Genomic DNA, 17,428 nt, shown 5'->3' with positions numbered 1-17,428 from the left:
CATGTGGTATTTTGTGTAAGAGCCACACTCAAGGGGTCAAAGAACCGCATGTGGCTCACGAGCCGCGGTTTGCCAACCACTGATCTAGTACAGTCTTTATGTGTCCACAAATAAAGGTCTAGGTGTTTAAAAACAAAAGAGGGACTTATACTACAGTAAAATGGTACTGAGGTAAAAAAGTAAACACTTTTTTGGGGTATGGTAAGTCATGGCCCAAGTTAAATTTGAGGCCCAGAACATGTGTATCAAACAAAAGTAGTAAAGGATAACAGCATCTAAGGTCCCTAAAGAGCAATGGGAAAGTATGAAGGATCTATTTGGGCCAACAGTCCAACTGCTCTTATTAGTTTCTGAGAAGGTCACAGAACATGATCTAAAATGGTTGCAATGCAAAATAAAACATTTAAAGAAATAGGAACTACTTTTGGAGACACTATTTCCTCCTATACTATCATTCTTAATCTTTATTTTAAAATATATTAAAAATATTTGTCATTAAAACTTGTCTTATTTACCTCTAAGCATGCTAAATAGATATCAAGATTTAAGTCAGACTAGCTGAGTAAATCCAGGTCCCTATCCCACCATAAAGATGACATGAGAGCCTAGCCCATGTTGCTCAGTGGTTGAGCATAGACCCATGAACTAGGAGGTCACCGTTCAATTCCCAGTCAGAGCACATGCCTGGGCTGCGGGCTCAATCCCCAGTGTGGGGTGTGCAGGAGTCAGCCAGTGATCAATGATTATCTCTCATCACTGCTGTTTCTATCTCTCTCTTCCTCAATGAAATCAATAAAAAAATGTATTTTTAAAAAAAGAGATGACATGAGAAATCAAGTAAAAGACAACATCTTAAAGATCCATAGTCAAAGAAAGGGGCATCTATACTAATAAAAGCCTAGGTGGTCCTCGTGCCCTCATGTGTGAAGCCGCTGTAAGATGGCATGTGCACAGCAGAGGTGGGGCCTGGCAGCCGCTCCGCACAGTGAGGCCTGGGGGTCCTGAGGTTCTACCACCTCACATGGAGGAGGCGGGTTGCAGCAGGTGAGGGCAGTTGTGGGCGATCAGGTCGGCAGGGGAGTGGTTAGGGGGCAATCAGGCTGGCAAGCAGAAGTAGTTAGGGGCAATCAGGCAGGTAAGGCAGGTGAGTGGTTAGGAGCCAGCGGTCCCGGATTGTGAGAGGGTGCAGCCTCTGCAACAATTTTTTTGCACCAGGCCTCTAGTCTATATAATAAAAGCCTAAGCAACCGTTATGGCGGAATGACCAGAAAGACTGGTCACTGTGATACACACTGACCACCAGGGGACAGTGCAGGAGGTGCCCCCTGGTGGTTAAGTGTGCTCCCACAGGGGGAGCATCGCTCAGCCAGAAGCCGGGCTCATGGCTGGTGAGTGTAGCAGTGGAGGCAGGAGCCTCTCCCACTCCACGGCAGCACTAAGGAGCAGCGAGCAGGCGGGCAGTAAGAAGCGAGGGGTGTCGTCGTAGTCCGTCCCCCCCCCCGCCGTGCATGAATTTTGTGTACTGGGCCTCTAGTATTTTAATAGAAGAAAATACCACCAAAAGTAGTATACTCCCTATTATAAAGTACAGACTCTATGTTTTTCAGAGATTAAAACAAGTGATATAAAGTAGGCAATAAAGGCAGTACATGAAAAATTAAAGTAAATGCAAAGAATTCCAAGAGACTACCTTATCCCATGTTTCTTAAACTATGACTACTTTTACCAAAATAATACAAAGGGAAAAGTTAAATGCCAGGTGGGGCAAAAGTGGGCTTACAACTGTTCATATGGAAAATATTACAATAAAAATAAACTTTCACATACTCACAACTGTAAACCTACTTTTGCTCACCATATCTTCATTTTCTTTATTTTAAGATGTCAACCTCTTACAATTCAAAAGGTAAAGGCTTACTGTGATTTTTAAAATGTGTTTTTTTCCTTTTCTTTTTTAAGTTTGTGTACTGTTCATGTGTTACAACATTCATTACTTGTCAGTTACTGTCCTACATTTTTAAACAATTCACACATTCAAATTTTATTCACTTCAGACATGGTTCCAGAGTAACTAAATTCATATTTTTCATCACAATATTATAAAAAGTTTGAATAGTGTGGTGTCCTTTGTCCCCAAAAAGATAACCTTATAAACAACCTGCTTTGCCACATGATGACATCCATAATCTCTATCATCTATCTATCTATAATGATAAAAGGGTAATATGCTAATTAGACCGACCAAGCTGGGACTGGAGGAAAGCCAGCCCGGGTTCCAGGTGCCTGCAGGCTGCCGGAGGAGGGAAGCAGCCCGGGTCCTCGGGTGCCTGCCGGTGGCTGTAGGAGGGAAGCCGGTGCCAGCAGCTGGGGGAAAGGGAGGCCTACTCTTTCACAAATTTTCGTGCACCAGGCCTCTAGTAGCTATGACACACACTGACCACCAGGGGGCAGACACTCAATGCAGGAGATGCCGAGCTGTGGTGACTTGGCAGCTGCAGTTCTCGGGTGACCCACCGGGAACCAGAGAGGAGGGAGCCTGATTCTGGGGTGCATAACCCAAGAACTGCCCTCTCGCAATCCGGGACCCCTCAGGGGTTGATGGAGAGCTGGTTTTGGCCCGATCCCCCGAGGCCAGGCCGAGTTAGAGCATAATAAACTAGATTCAATACACCCACTACCCAAATACTTAACTATGATGAAAAAATGTCAGGATTCATAAAGTTTCTCTGAATTTACAATTTCATAAAATATTTCCTACCTTCACACTGGTTCCTTGGAAGAATCTTCCATCTTGTTTTTATCACATTTTCCAAAATTTGTAGTCCATAATACTGAAAATTGGATAACAGAGATATGTGAATATATTACTGTAAGACTAGCAACTTTCAGGATTCACAAATGGACAGACATTCACACATTTACATCTAAAATTTCAAAAACATTATGCTACCAAGTTTAATTACATATATTAAACAAGGATCTATTCACCCATATACTGAGTTTTCATGCATTTTCCTCATTTTATTGTTTACTACTCTATTTAATGTCCTGCTGTTTACACATGCTCACACCAGGAAGAACCAAATAAAAAGCCTTTTTGCAGCCAATTGGGCTTATCTGTAGAAGGAAGTAGAAGCCAGATATGAATTCACAGCATAAATGACTGCTTACAGGCTCACGTACTTTAACACGACCAGGTTCCTAAGAATTTAGCTGCTTGGATGCTGTCAAGCTTCCTACCATCCTCTAGGAGTTGTAAGCTCTTGGCCAAGCATTAAAGTATTGCCAAAGATACTTTCTATAGAAAGTCTTTACAAACATCACTGGTGTGTTATTTAAGGAGCAGCAAGACAGCCCATGGGTTTAATTTTAAATTTTAACCCCACCCTTATATTTGCTATTTCTATTAACTTAAAGATAAACTTTTGTGCACAGTCAAAAATAATACAAGTGCATGTTGCAATCTGTATCTACCTTTCAGGTATTCCTTCCTAAATATAGAAGTTATAACTGAAAATGTAAAAAAATGAATAAACAGATACCACTTTCAAGCCATTTTGTCCCTCCTGCTGATTACTCACTCTAAATAGTCAAGAATATTTATAACAATTTATAATGCTGTAGGAGTTAAAACCCAAAATTATTATCATGACCAATTAGTGTGGATAGACAGGAGGAAGAAAAAAGACAAAATTATTGTGGTATGTTTTAACGGTTAAATTAGGGAAGAATCAGCTATAATACCTGAAAGGTAAACTCACTCATATATAGACCTCAGATTGCAAGTTTTGGCTGAGAATAAGAGTTCATCTTTAAAATGGTTAGTCATCACACAATAAAACAGGAGCATTAGTATTTCAACCAAAGGGATCACAAGAATGCTCATTTTATCCAAAGCACAATATAGACTGTCCCAAACTACATTGTGCTCAAACAGTAAATGTTTTTGCTGTTTTCTTTCATTTTAACATTTCACACTTTTCAGGAAAATTTTCAACTGAAATCCTACATTTGCAAAACATTCCTTAAAGAGACGTCCAAGATAAAAGCAAGGCCAAAGCAAAATTCTGAAAATATAAATTTGATGCAGGTGTTTCATAATCAGCAGTAAATAGTGAAGCTTTCTATCATGTTCATTTACACCTCTCTAAAGGTCTCAGAAAAATGTAAATAAAACAAAAAGGGAAAGTTTCTGGTTAAAATTCTAAATTAACTTTTAAAAAAACTGCTCTAAAATCTTTAATTTTATAGGCATGAAATCAGACTGTCAAGTTGTCAAAGCTATGTATTTTTTTACTACACGGACTATTATCCTCTTGCTAATACTAAACTAATTAAAAAGATCTTTTAAAATTATGAAGCAAAGCAACCACAAATATACCAGTAAAAAGTAATAATTTAAATAACATTACCATATTTAGTCATAGTTTTTCAGCTTAGTTTTTAATTGAAGGATAGTCTCCCCTTCCTTTATTGTTACATTTACTTACATCTTCCTTTATATTTGATACTTTGTTATCTCAATTATCTGTTTACTAACCTCTAGTCCTTTCTCCAACTGTAAAAAGGAAGCATAAGCTTGCAGAAGACACAACTCATATTTGGGTCTTTCTGCCAAGGGGGCTGAAGCAAGAAGCCCAATATAAGCTTTTCACAAGTTAGGTCTAAGAAATAGATAGATCACCATCATAATATCCTAAAACCCAATCTGTCCTAAACATTTAGACTCTACAGTTGAATTCATATTTATTTGAACAATAATATTTTTATTCAAAAATCTAAAGTGGCCCATCTGGCATGGCTCAGTGGTTGAGCATTGACCTATGAACCAGGAGGCCATAGTTCAATTCCCGGTCAGGGCACAAGCCTGGGTTGTCGGCTTGATCCTCAGTGTGGGGCATGCAGGAGGCAGCCGATCAATGATTCTCACCATTGATGATTCTCTCTCTCCCTCTCCCTTCCTCTCTGAAAGAAATAAAAGTATATTTAAAAAACAACAACAAACACACCCCAAAATCTAAAGTGACAGCCAAATCCGAAGGCCAATGAAAAATGACTACTTTGGAAATATCCACAAGTAATTCAATCATTCTAAAGAATTACATTTCTGCTTTACATCTCAGGATTTGAGAAATCCACTGCTGAGTTATGAAGATGAGGGACAGAAAACAGCAAAGACTAAACGAAAAAAATAAATGCATGAAATGATCCCTATGGTAGAAATTTCTACTGAGCCCCCAGAAATACTTATTTTATGCATTGAATTCCCCTTTCCCCTCCCACCGCCCATGAAACAAAAACAATTGATGAACAGAATTCAGTTAAAGGGAATCAAAAGGGTAGACCTTGTGGAGGCCTGCCGTCAAAGCCTAGCTGTGTCAGTTGCACAGGAAGACACCCCTTTTCTTCCTATTACAAGCAATCAACATAATGGAACATTATGATTAATATCAGGTAGTGTTAACATCTTTAAAGAAAAAAAAAATGATTGCATAAAAGCCAAATGTCAGAGTGCATAACTTTAGCACCAAATCATTTGTAATTTATGTAAATCGAAGAATTCTTTACCTGTTGCTTTCTTTCTGTTCCTCTAATCATCTCATTTTTCACAAGACAAATTTGAGTTTTTAAAAATACTGTTGATAAATCAACTTAAACATTAGTAATGTCTGTCAGTATAAAAAGCAAAATTTACCAGGCAAGCAAACAGGCAAACACTGTTATGTTACTTAAGGTTAGCACTTTGAGGAAGTTCTGAACTGTATTTTTGCCCGAAAATTTACAAGATGTCAAAACTAATTAATATTTTAAAACTGTTAATTAACACAGTCTGATTTCAGAAACAGATGTGAACATGGCTATTTTCTGTTTTAACACAATGTGTAGCAAGTGGAAACCTTGTGCATATTAAACAGAATGCCATGCATGGTATTTTGTTAAGTTAATGCAGTTTAAAGAGAAGTGTGAATCACCAAGCCTAAAACAGTCAAAACACATTTTGATCAACCCTTCTGTTCAAACTTAAGAAAAAGGACCTGGATTATAACATTTTCAATTGCAAATAAAAACTGAGAGCTGTCCCATTAAAAGCATTGGTACCACAGAGTAGGGTTTTACACTGCCCACACAACTTGGTGTTGGAGGTGCTTAGAGCCTGTATTATATTGATTACTTGCCCCCAAAAACTCCTCTGATGTTATGTTTCATCTCTGAATACATTCAGAATTTATGCTACTTAGATCTGTACACATATTCTAAAAAGAAAACAAAGCAAAACAAAAAAACCAAAACAAACAAACAAAAAAGCCACCTTGCATACTAGTCCCAATTACAAAGCTTCATAATTCTTAGGACTATTTGCAAGAATTAATTCTATGTTTAATACTCAATTTTGAATAAGTTAACAATATTAAATGATTTGAGATAACAAATGCTCATACTAAAAATGAGATACCTTCCTCAAAGTTTATGACTGGAAGAAAAGAAGAAATAAACGAATTTTAAAACCACTACTTGCTTACTTTCGTGTTCATATTCTGTGAAAATTCCAAAATTGTATCGACTCTTGTCCATGCATCAGGATGCTCCTTTAAATGTGTCAGTACTTCTTGAGCCATTCTTTGCTAAAATATTATACAAGAAGAACTTTAAACTCACTTGTTGTTTTGAATCATTTATTAAAATGGTATTGAACAAGGCACGAATCCTAACAGGACAATGATTTTACCAACTTTCAGAAACACTCAAATAATAAGTCTTTATAGAAATAAAAATGTGTTTGTTATCACTCAAACTTCAATTAAAAATAGGAATATTTATTCCTTTGAAACAACATAGCCTTTTTGGGGTTCTTAAATCAAAGATCTTCTCTGACATAAACAAGTTCTCAGTACTTACAATCAACCAAAAACAACATAGAAAATTTCATCGACTTAGATAAATAATGGTATACTCTGTTTTACAAGAGTCACCAACCTACCTCTTAACAAAATTTATCTATAAAAATGTATTGTGTGAAGGCGTATAAACTAGGTCTAATACTTTAAATCTCAAATACCTATAGATATATATGACATTAAGATCCTTAGATTAATTTTTTAAATAGTTTCTTAAATATATTGTAAACTTGCATTTCTGAATGTCCTCAAATTTCGTATATTAAATCCTAGCTTATTTTGAAAGCTTTAAATTTTTAAAAATGCATGCCCTAGCTAGCTGGTATGGCTCATTGGATAGAGCGTCAGCCTACGGACTGAAGGGTCTCAGGTTTGATTCCAGTCAAGGGCACATGCCTGGATTGTGGGCTCGATCCCCAGTAAGAGGGTGGAGGGGTGCAGAAAGCACCCCATCAATGATTCTCTCTCATCCTTGATGCTTCTATCTGTCTCTTCCTCTCCCTCCCTCTCTGAAATCAATAAAAATAGATTAAAAAATTTTTAATGCAAACCAAGAAAAAATATTAAATCAATGTAGCCATTATCTAGAATGTGTTTTTCTTTTAAGCATAAAAGATCTAAAACTTATGGAAGTCATCTCTAATAAATTTCTCCAGTGCCATTTCCTTCCTTCGTTCATTCTTTAAAAATAGTCACTATCATGAATTTGGTCTTTTCCTGTCCATATTTTCAGAGCATGTATATGAATTTCATAGAAACTACAGTTGAGTAGCCCTAGCCAGTTTGTCTCAGTGGATAAAGCATCAACCTGCAAACCAAAGGGTCCCAAATTCGACCTCGGTTGCAGGCCCTTTCCGGCCCCAGCCCTGATTGGGGCTCGTGCAGGAGGCAACCAATCGATGTGCTTCTCACATCGATATTTCTGTCTGTCCCACCAGTGGTTGGCAAACTGCGGCTCGGAAAACCGCGGCTTGTGAGCCACATGCAGCTCTTTGGCCCCTTGAGTGTGGCTCAGAATACCGGCTCTTCCACAAAATACCGACTTCTGCGCATGGGCCACGAAGTTTCAATTGCACTGTACGTGCGCGCCCGCACGTGGTATTTTGTAGGGCCTACACCAAAGGCTGCCGTCGATTCCAGCCAGGGCACATACCTAGGTTGTGGGTTCTATCCCTGGCTGGGCACACATGGGAGGCAACTGATCGATGTTTCTCTCTCACATCCATGTTTCCCTCCCTCTCTCCCTTCCTCTCTCTAAAAAGAAAAAAAAATCAATAAAAAAAATATCAATAAAATATATTTAAAAAAAATTTTTTTTAATAAATAAAGCTTTAAATGTTTCCAAATCATAGGTGAGGACCGATCCAAAATATTAAATAAATAAAAATAAAAAATAATAGTTGTGTAGTCACCAAATTTTATATCGTGTATTTTACAGAAATCCTCCTGTAATTTGCTCTTTCCATTTGAGTTTTTAGCTTCCTCACCTTTACTGAAATATGATTGAAATGAACAGTTTTAAAGATCTAGCCAGGTTGACATTATTTATATAGTTTTTTAAACCATTATAGTTTTCTATCTATATATGAACAAAGACTGTTAATTCTATCATTAATAATATGTGTGTTTCCCTTAAAAAGCAACAGCTTAATCTTTTTTAAGGGCTGTTTTGTAGCTCAACTGGATTCCCCCTAATAATCTTTTACCTATTTCTATCATGTTGTAGGCAAAAAGCTAGCTTGATGGTTTTTAAATTTGTTTTGATTACCCTCCTGTTAGACTAATTTACTTGATCAAGGGTTTAAATCTATTCTATAAAACAAGAAACATCAAAAAAGGGGATGGGGGCAGAAGCATTCTTACTTCAATCATCTCTGATAGAGACATCTCATAATCTTTGACTTGGCTTTTATTCCAACTTATAGAAATAACCCTTATTCCTACTTTGGCTTTGATATTGAGAATTATTTTCCTCAGGTAGCAGTTATACCACATTCATCATTTTGCCATTAGTCAACCAGCAACATGTACTCTATTGTTTTTAAAACATTTCAGTTAAACTAAAGCTAGGTTGTGGTTCTAACACCACCACCAGAAGCCTCATGCAACTTAAAAATCAGCTGCCTGGGTTTCACTGAGTGTTTGGGGCTAGGGCTAGAGTGTAAGCTGGAAAATGCAATTACTTACACACACACACACACACACACACACACACACACACTCTCTCTCTCTCTCTCTCTGCCCGGTGCACGGATTCATGCACTGGTGGGGTTCCTGGGCCTGGCCTACACCCTTTCACAATCTGGAACCCCTTGGGGGATGTTGGAGAGGCAGTTTCAGCCAGATTCCTGCAGGCCAGGCCGCCAGGCTGAGGGACCCGATGGATGCCCCTAGTATGCATATAAGATCTTTGGTTAATCTCTTCCTGCCCTCTCCTCTCCCCTCTGAGATTCATCAGTCAGTTCCATGTTTCCGTGCCTGTGGTTTCCCCTCCTGCGTTGAGCATCTACCCCTGGTGGTCAGTATGTGTCATAGCTACTGGCTGGTCACTTAGGCTTTTATATATATATATACTAGAGGCCCGATGCACGAAATTTGTGCAAGGGGGTTGGCCCTTGCAGTCCCGGCTTTGTCCGGAAGGTCGTCGGGGTACCGGTCTAATTAGCATATTACACTTTTATTATAGATTTCATTAAGGACTGATAACTTAAGGGACTATAATTTATTATATAAAAGCCAGACTAAAGGCAGAGAGAGTACTTGATGTGAGTTATCTAGGGCTAAAGCACATTTTAGCAGTTCTGATTCTGAGAATCTCTAAATATTCATTTCTTACTAGACATAGAGTTGCATTTAAAATAGTAACAAATAGCCCTAGCTGACTTTGTTCAGTGGTTAGAGCATCAGCCCTCAGACTGAAGGGCCTCAGGTTTGATTCTGGGCAAGGGCAAGTGTGGCAGGCAACAAATCAATGTTTCTCTCTTTTGTCTCTCCCCCTCCCTTCCACTGTCTAAAAATCAATGGGGAAAAATACCCTCAGAATAGGATTAACAAAAAATAAGTAAAATATAAAATAGTAACAAATATTAAAGAGATATCAAAAATCCATGCCTCTTAAAATCATGTTTCCTTTCAGTTTTCCTGTAATTTTACTCTCCAAAGTTAATTCTAGTATTTGCATCCTAGTGTCTTTATTTTGCCCTAATCCCACTATCCTTATATAATATTCTATTACTAACTTAACACTCCAAAGAGGTTAAAAAGAAAAGAGGGAGAAAATCTTGCATCTCCCTGTGTTACTAACTGAATGGTGAAAGTATTCTAGTTGCTAAGCAATAGATTAAAAGAGTTAAAGACAACACAATAGTGGAGAAAACACCCAACTCTTCCATATCTTTTCCCCCTAGCTGCCTACTTGGCTAAAAATAGAAAAATGCTTATAACGGAAGGTAGTCCTAATGTTTCAGTGCTAAATTTCCTACTCCAGCCCCCCTGTTTAAGTAAAAGTTCTGTTTACAGATTTAAAAAGGCACCCTTGGGGTGTGGGGGTGAAGGAGGTCCTAATATATGGTGACGGAGAAGATTTGATATTGGATGGTGGGCACAAGTTACAGATCTTATAACTTAGAAACCTACACCTGAACCCTATATGATCAATTAACCAATGTCACCCCTTCTAATAATTTCTTCCCCTCCAAAGTTATGTAATCCTTTTAAAAAAGTTAGACTAACTACAGTTTAGTTTAAAAGTTTAATCAGTATAATTTCTAGTTGCCATTTTCAGCACATATTTTATGAGATTAGGAAAAAATATATACTGTATTTTAAAAACAATTTGACATCACATATACTAAATCTTTATACTTCCAAAAGTACTCTTTAAACAAAATTCCTGTTAAGTATCAGGTACTATAACAGGTGCTTTACAAACCTCATCATTAATCCTCCAATCTCTTGCAAGGTAGGTAATAGTTTATAGAGGAGACTCCAGAGCAATAACTAGAAAACTTGCTAGAATAAAATTAAGACAACTAACACGTTTTCTACTACATCTTTCTACTTCTTTTTATTCAAAATAAGATCCTCAAAGAGATGGTTACAAAAAAAAAAAAACAGAACTAGAAGTTTAAAGACATGATTTTTAGAAAAGGAGTTCTTAATCTTTAGGTTCTAAACCTGTTTCCTTATCCTATATATATATAATAAAAGCGTAATTAGCAAATTGAACGAACGGCCAAACAGCAGAACGACCATCCAGGACCACGCTATGACACCCAATTGTGCCAGGCCAGCCAAGGCAGATGCGATGCGAATGGTCAGGGGCCCAGCCATCGCCCCATTATCACCCCGCAGAGGGAGGCCCAGGCCACCAACCTATGGGCTGTGGCGGGTGGGCGGGGCCTCCTTCTGTGAGGGAAGCCTGGGGCCAGAGGGAAGCAGGTACTGGGCAGTTGGGGGTGAAGTGGGGGGTGGGAAGAAGGCCTACCTACTCTTGCACGAATTTCATGCATCAGGCCTCTAGTCCATAATATAACAAATAGCAGTTTACTGATCATCTTTATGCAACTGATTTGTCATGAGATCTAAACTGAAAATCCTTACATTTGAGAAAGTTTTGCTTTTAAACATAGAAAATATTTACTTTTCTAAACCTGTTTATTTAAAATACAAATTTAAAACAAATCATTAAATCTCAATGCTGTGAAACATTACTAAAAGCAGTATTACAACATATTTTTCTTGATAAAAATTACTGCTAATTCTCATTTATAAGCCTAGAACACTGGTCTCTTCGTTTATTCATATTACTTTTAGATATTGTAAATCAGGTTAAAAAAGACAAATATTAAACAGCAGCAATAACTGAATGATGTGAAAAAATTAAATGCTCATCTTCCTAATGGCTATAGATTTGTGTTTCAAATATATTCAAAGCTGAGCCCAACTTTTCTTCATGCATTTTTAACCTTACTTTTATACTTTCTTCCAAAAGCAGCTGCTTTCCATACATACATGTTAAAATGAAATTAAGCTTAAAGCTCCATGTTGAATGTACAGCATGAGGAAACAACTACATGATATGTGTGATACAGATGGAGTAACTTTTCCAGGAATGCTTTTGGAGAAAAGAACTCTGATCAACTGCCCCTAGGAATATAAAACTGGACTAACAAGCTTATAAAAACCACTGCAGAGTAATTTTTCCACTCACAGAATTTTTATGGCCCTTTCCTTTAAAATTCTCATTAACAAGATTTTCTTATCCAACAGAAAGGAAACTTACTCATTTAAAACTTTGACATTAGTTCCACAGGGTGAAGTCTAAAGACTGTCCAGTTTCTTGTTAACATTACATTTTAGAAACATTCCTGCCTCATCTCTCTTTAAATGGGGTATTAAAAACAAAACCCCCACACTTTACAATGATAAAAAATAGATTATGTGGTAAGATAATTCTCTACATTAATAGTACCACTTTTACAAATGTTAAAATTCAAATTAACAGCCCAGCCAACCTATGAACCAGAAGATCATGGTTCCATTCCCAGTCAGAACACATGCCTGGGTTGTGGGCTCAATCCCCAGGGCGGGAGGAGGGGGCACATGCAGGAGGCAACCGATCAATGATTATTTCTCATAATAGATGTTTCTATCTCTCTTCTCCCTTACTTTCTGAAATCAATAAAAACTATATATATATTTTAAAATTCCAACAACATAAAGATGTTTGGTATTAAGATTCTTAAAAACAAGTTTATAGCCCAGCTGGTGTGGCTCAGTGCTTGAGTGTCAACCCATGCATCAATAGGTTCGATTCCTGGTCAGGAGACATGCCAGGGTTGTGGGCTCCATCCCCAGTAGGGGGGCATGCAGGAAGCAATCGATTGATGTTTGTTTCATCAATGTTTCTATCTCTCCCTTTCTCCTCTCTTAAAAAAAAAAAATCAATAAAACAAGTTTATATCTGTGAAGTAGTTTTATAATTTAAATATTTTACAGATTAAAAGAATCATATTAACTACAAATGCATGATATATGTGTAAGGTACATACTACTTTTACTATCTCTACAAAGCATTTAATACATTGTGCTGTCTTTTATTTTTTCTTTCTTCTTTTTCTAAATCCTCACCAGAGGATATCTTAAAATTCTTTTTTAGAGAGTGGAAGGGAGGGGGAGGGGAGAGAAAAACATTGATTTGTTGCCTCCCACATGCAGCTTGCATGCAGATCGATCCTGCAACCAAGGTATGTGCCCTTGTTCTTTTTTTTAAAGTGTTTTTTTAAGGAAAAGTTAGATGAAAGAAATGCACCTTGAGCTTCTTTTTTAAAAAAAATATATTTTATTGATTTTTACAGAAAGGAAGGGAGAGGGATAGAGAGTTAGAAACATCAATGAGAGAGAAGCATTGATCAGCTGCCTCCTGCACACCCCCTACTGGGGATGTGCCTGCAACCAAGGTACATGCCCTTGACCGGAATCGAACCTGGGACCCTTCAGTCCACAGGCCCATGCTCTATCCACTGAGCCAAACCGGTCAGGGCTGCCCTTGTTCTTGACAGCAATCAAACCAGGCACTCTTCAGCAGGCTGACACTTTATCCACTGAGCCAAACTGGCCAGAGCTCTATTTTTTATTAAATGGAGTAAATGTTTAAGAATAACAGAATAAGTATAAGAAAATATTATTCCACTCTGTGTCAAAAGATAATGCAGTCCTAGCCGTTTTGGCTCAGTGGATAGAGCGTCAGCCTGCAGATTGAAAGGTCCCGGGCTTCATTCGGGTCTAGGGCACATGCCCGGGTTGCAGGCTTGCCCCCCACGGGGGATTGTGAAGGAAGCAGCAAATCAATGATTCTCTCTCATCATTGATGTGTGTGTCTCTCTCTCCCTATCCCTTCCTCTCTGAAATCAATAAAAAATATATATAAAATCCAATTTCTCTCTCCAGCTATTTCTCATTTCTATTTAATTCTGAATTAATACAAACTATGGAATACTTTTTGAAAAGGCAATTATTTAAACCTGTATTCAAAATCCAACAACTTTGTTATACTATGCTCTAAAGTTTTGAACAGCTACTTTACCTGGGCTCCTTCTCCATGGTATAAGCAATTCACCACATTGTCTAAAAGGTTGATATCCAGTTTTTGGCTGAAATCAAGCAGCTGACGAGCTGCATGGTCTGCTAACATTGTCATAATTGCTGGCATAGATTACTGAAAATAAAGAAAAAATATTTAAGGTATCTATGAAGTTTTGATAGTATCAGTCAAAACTTTCTACTCAGTTATTTTACTTCAACCATGTTCACACAAATATTTTAATGAGTATTTCAGAGATTTAACAAAAGCAAATAAAAGCTGAAATTACTTAGGTACTCCATAACCATACCAGTTATTAGCATCTATTCAACTCTAGATGCCAAATAAATTGTATTGCTCTCTACTAACATTTATATAAAGTTACCCTAACCTGTTTTTAGGATGAATCTATTAAGAATTTATGGCCCTAAACATTGACAGTTCAAAGTCTTGATCTCAAATTTTTAAGTACCGATGAACATGTTTATTTTCCCCCTTCATAAGTAGGTCTAGTTCAGCAAAAACTTACTTCCCTCATTTCATGTTACCTTAATTTTAAAGATATACTGAAAAGGCAGGAAGATGCTAAAAATTAAATGTGGTACACAAGTTTTGCTATTGTATGTGTCAATGATTAGCAGGAACCACCAGCCTAACAAATTTGATACTCTTAACATCTATAAAGAACTTAAGTTTTTATATGCTATTAAACCATCTACATTTGTTTCTTTCAACCCTCAATGAATTTGGGACTAAGGTTACAAGCATACAAATTCCCTGAATATATGGTCTAGAAAAAAACACCTTTATGATAATATGTCAAACAAGATTTTTTTTCCTTCAAATTTCCAGGTCTTCATTGGCAAGGTAAAAACTGTAAAGCTTGCCAACTATTTTCCAAATAAAAACAAATTCCATCACAACAGAAAATGAGCTTCGTCACCTCAAAAAATGTACTGGCTAAAACCTACTGGTTCATATGCAATGTTATCCTTTTAAGAGGATTCCACTCCAAGATGCTGGCACACATCCACATTTTTGTTGCCCAGCAATATAAAAATTTTTCCTTTGCTTTTACTTCAAAGTTAATGCCACTCAAGTCTGACTGGCTAGTAAATCAGTACTCCTTAACATTTTGGGGTCAAGATGCCTTACAATCAGAGGGCATGATAGTTCTTGCCAAATTAAAAGCTAATAGTTTTGTATACAATTACAAAAGATGCCAGACTCTTTGAAAGCCAGGCACGAAACCTCAGGTTAAGAACTCTTAGTTTATTGTATTTAGACCCAACAAGGTCAGATGGTCATCTCCACTTGTCCCCCTTTTAAAAACCTTCCAGGATTAGGAAATGAGTGGCTAATTTGATTATGTTTGGACAAACTAGCTTGATCAAATGTTTTATTTAATGATAATGTCAGTTACAACAAATTAGAATTCGGTTAAGTTAGACATAATGTAAAAAAAATCAAGGTACTAAGAGATGAAGGGCCCGACCTGGTTTGGCTCAGTGGATAGAGCATAGGCCTGTGGACTGAAGGGTCCCAGGTTCAATTTCGGTCACGGGCACATGCCATGGTGGCAGGCTCCTCCCCCATGGGGGGCAGCCGATCAATGATTCTCTCTCATCCTTGATGTTTCTATCTCTCTCACCTTCTCCCTTCTCTGAAATCAATAAAAAGATTAAAAAAAAAAAAAGAGGCTTGAGAATCTGCATGAAAAAAGAGTTGAAGGATTTTTAGTAACCTAAAGTCTGTTGATCTACTGAGGACAGTTAAGATTTCAAAAACTTTTATTGAAGTTATTAAACGTGTTTTTTAGTAGAGTACCTGCAACAAAAAATCTTTGCTCTAAATACTAACATAAAAAGGGAAAGGCGATTCAAATAAAGATGTTTCAATTTCCTCCCTTCAAGAGCCAGACAATTTTAAAAGATCAGAACAACCTTAAAAGTTAAGGCTGAAAACAATGTCCACAAAGCTTCAAGATCTACATATCACGTTTCCGGTTTTTTTTTTGGTTAAACATTGAACGAACTTTCCTATTTGGCCTACCTATCATAATTTAATAACCAAAACAAAAAATATAATGACTAAAAAATTTCATTTTCAAGTAATTGTTCTCTCAGAGTTCTCTGAGCTAAATTCTTTTGAAAAAAAAAAAAATCAGGTTTAGAATAGAAGCTTGTGTTAAATACTGAAGAGCTTGCCTCTTTAGAACTAGCGGCTATCTTCGATATGACCCGCCTATTCCTGAAGCGTAGAGTACATACAGAAATGGCGGCTTTCTGGTCAATGCCAAGCACAGTTAGTCCCCCAAATCAAGTAGCTCCCAAACCATTCTTTCCACTAACTGCAGTGCCCCGTGCACTTAGGATACACAACCAGGCAGATCAACAGCCACAGCGAGAAGGGTGAAACCACAAACGCTTTTTCCCCTCGGAACACTCAATCCTCAAATCCCCTCGCTGGGGAGCATACACAAGGGATTACCCAGCAATGTGGTGGCTCTACAAGTGACGGACTACCGACTTCAAACTCAGAGGCAGGCAGCCACCTACTGCCACTCCCATCCCAAACCAAGGAAAGCATAACCGTTGGCTAATGATAACTACACAGCAGGCAAAATAATAATAAAAAAGCCCAAGTCGCTAGAGCAGAGAGACTGCTCTGCTCCCCCAGGTGTGTGGGCCAGGGCTGGCTCCATTCACTAGAAACACACCGCACGGGGCCCGCCCTCCCTCGCTCCGAGCCCATTCGCGCACTTCTGCCTCCAGCTCCCGGAGCGCGCACTCACCCCGCCCAGACTCGCAGGAGGCAGCGCCAGGCGCCCGAAGTTCGCCGCCCCATTCTCTATGCAGCATGGCCTCTGCGTGATCAGGAGGGCCGGGCCGGGCCGGGCAGATCGTTAAGGCTTCCTCTACTACACCACTCCTCCCACCCACACCAAACTCAGAGAAACCGGAATGGAGGAGGATTAGGACGGCATCCACTATGAAATAGCAGCAGTAAAAACCGATCGCAACCAACTCAAGCCGCCGAGAACCAACTATGGCACGAAACCCCATTTGCAGATCCTTGAAAAAAAAAAAATCAACCCATCTTCCCTACTTCTAATATCACTCTGCAAAACACACAAAGATTTCGAGTTTCCTCGCAGGAGGTGCAGGGACGCGGCAGCCCCTCCCTCCCTCCCCCGATCCCAAGCTCTCCACCGAGCGGCCACGTGATGCAGGCGGACGTTTCAATGCTGCTGCTGCTGCACTAAATATTTCTGGAAACTTCCACTCCTAATAATTTACAGCGATGTTCCTGAAGTCACCCCAACTCCTGCCCAGCCCTGTGGGCTGGGGAAGCCCTTCCACCCCCGCGCTGGGGCCCGGCTTCACTACCACGCTCCTCGCTCGCCTCCACCGTCACCCGCACACGCGGATGACCCAGCAAGCGCTTC

The 17,428-nt window shown here is 38.5% G+C and overlaps 1 protein-coding gene across 5 annotated transcripts in view; it reads right to left on the bottom strand.

Annotated features, from left to right (window-relative positions):
- Positions 1–17,428, bottom strand: part of XPO1 (exportin 1) — a 53,314-nt gene that overhangs the window by 34,899 nt on the left and 987 nt on the right. For 2 of the 5 annotated variants that reach the window (XM_014532061.1, XM_014532058.1), the window contains exons 2-5: positions 13,984–14,115; positions 6,522–6,623; positions 5,569–5,598; positions 2,759–2,831 (exon numbers count right to left, since the gene is read on the bottom strand). In XM_014532061.1, the coding sequence (XP_014387547.1) occupies positions 2,759–2,831; positions 5,569–5,598; positions 6,522–6,623; positions 13,984–14,109 (331 nt within the window). In that variant the 5' untranslated portion in view covers positions 14,110–14,115. Of the gene's footprint in view, positions 1–2,758; positions 2,832–5,568; positions 5,652–6,521; positions 6,624–13,983; positions 14,116–17,428 lie in introns of those variants that run through there. The other 3 variants (XM_014532059.1, XM_014532060.1, XM_005884575.2) reach the window with 3 other exon arrangements.

The sequence above is a fragment of the Myotis brandtii genome, unplaced genomic scaffold (assembly GCF_000412655.1).
Source record: "Myotis brandtii unplaced genomic scaffold, ASM41265v1 scaffold84, whole genome shotgun sequence".
Lineage (NCBI taxonomy): Eukaryota > Metazoa > Chordata > Mammalia > Chiroptera > Vespertilionidae > Myotis > Myotis brandtii.
This window is presented reverse-complemented; position numbering and strand designations above follow the sequence as displayed.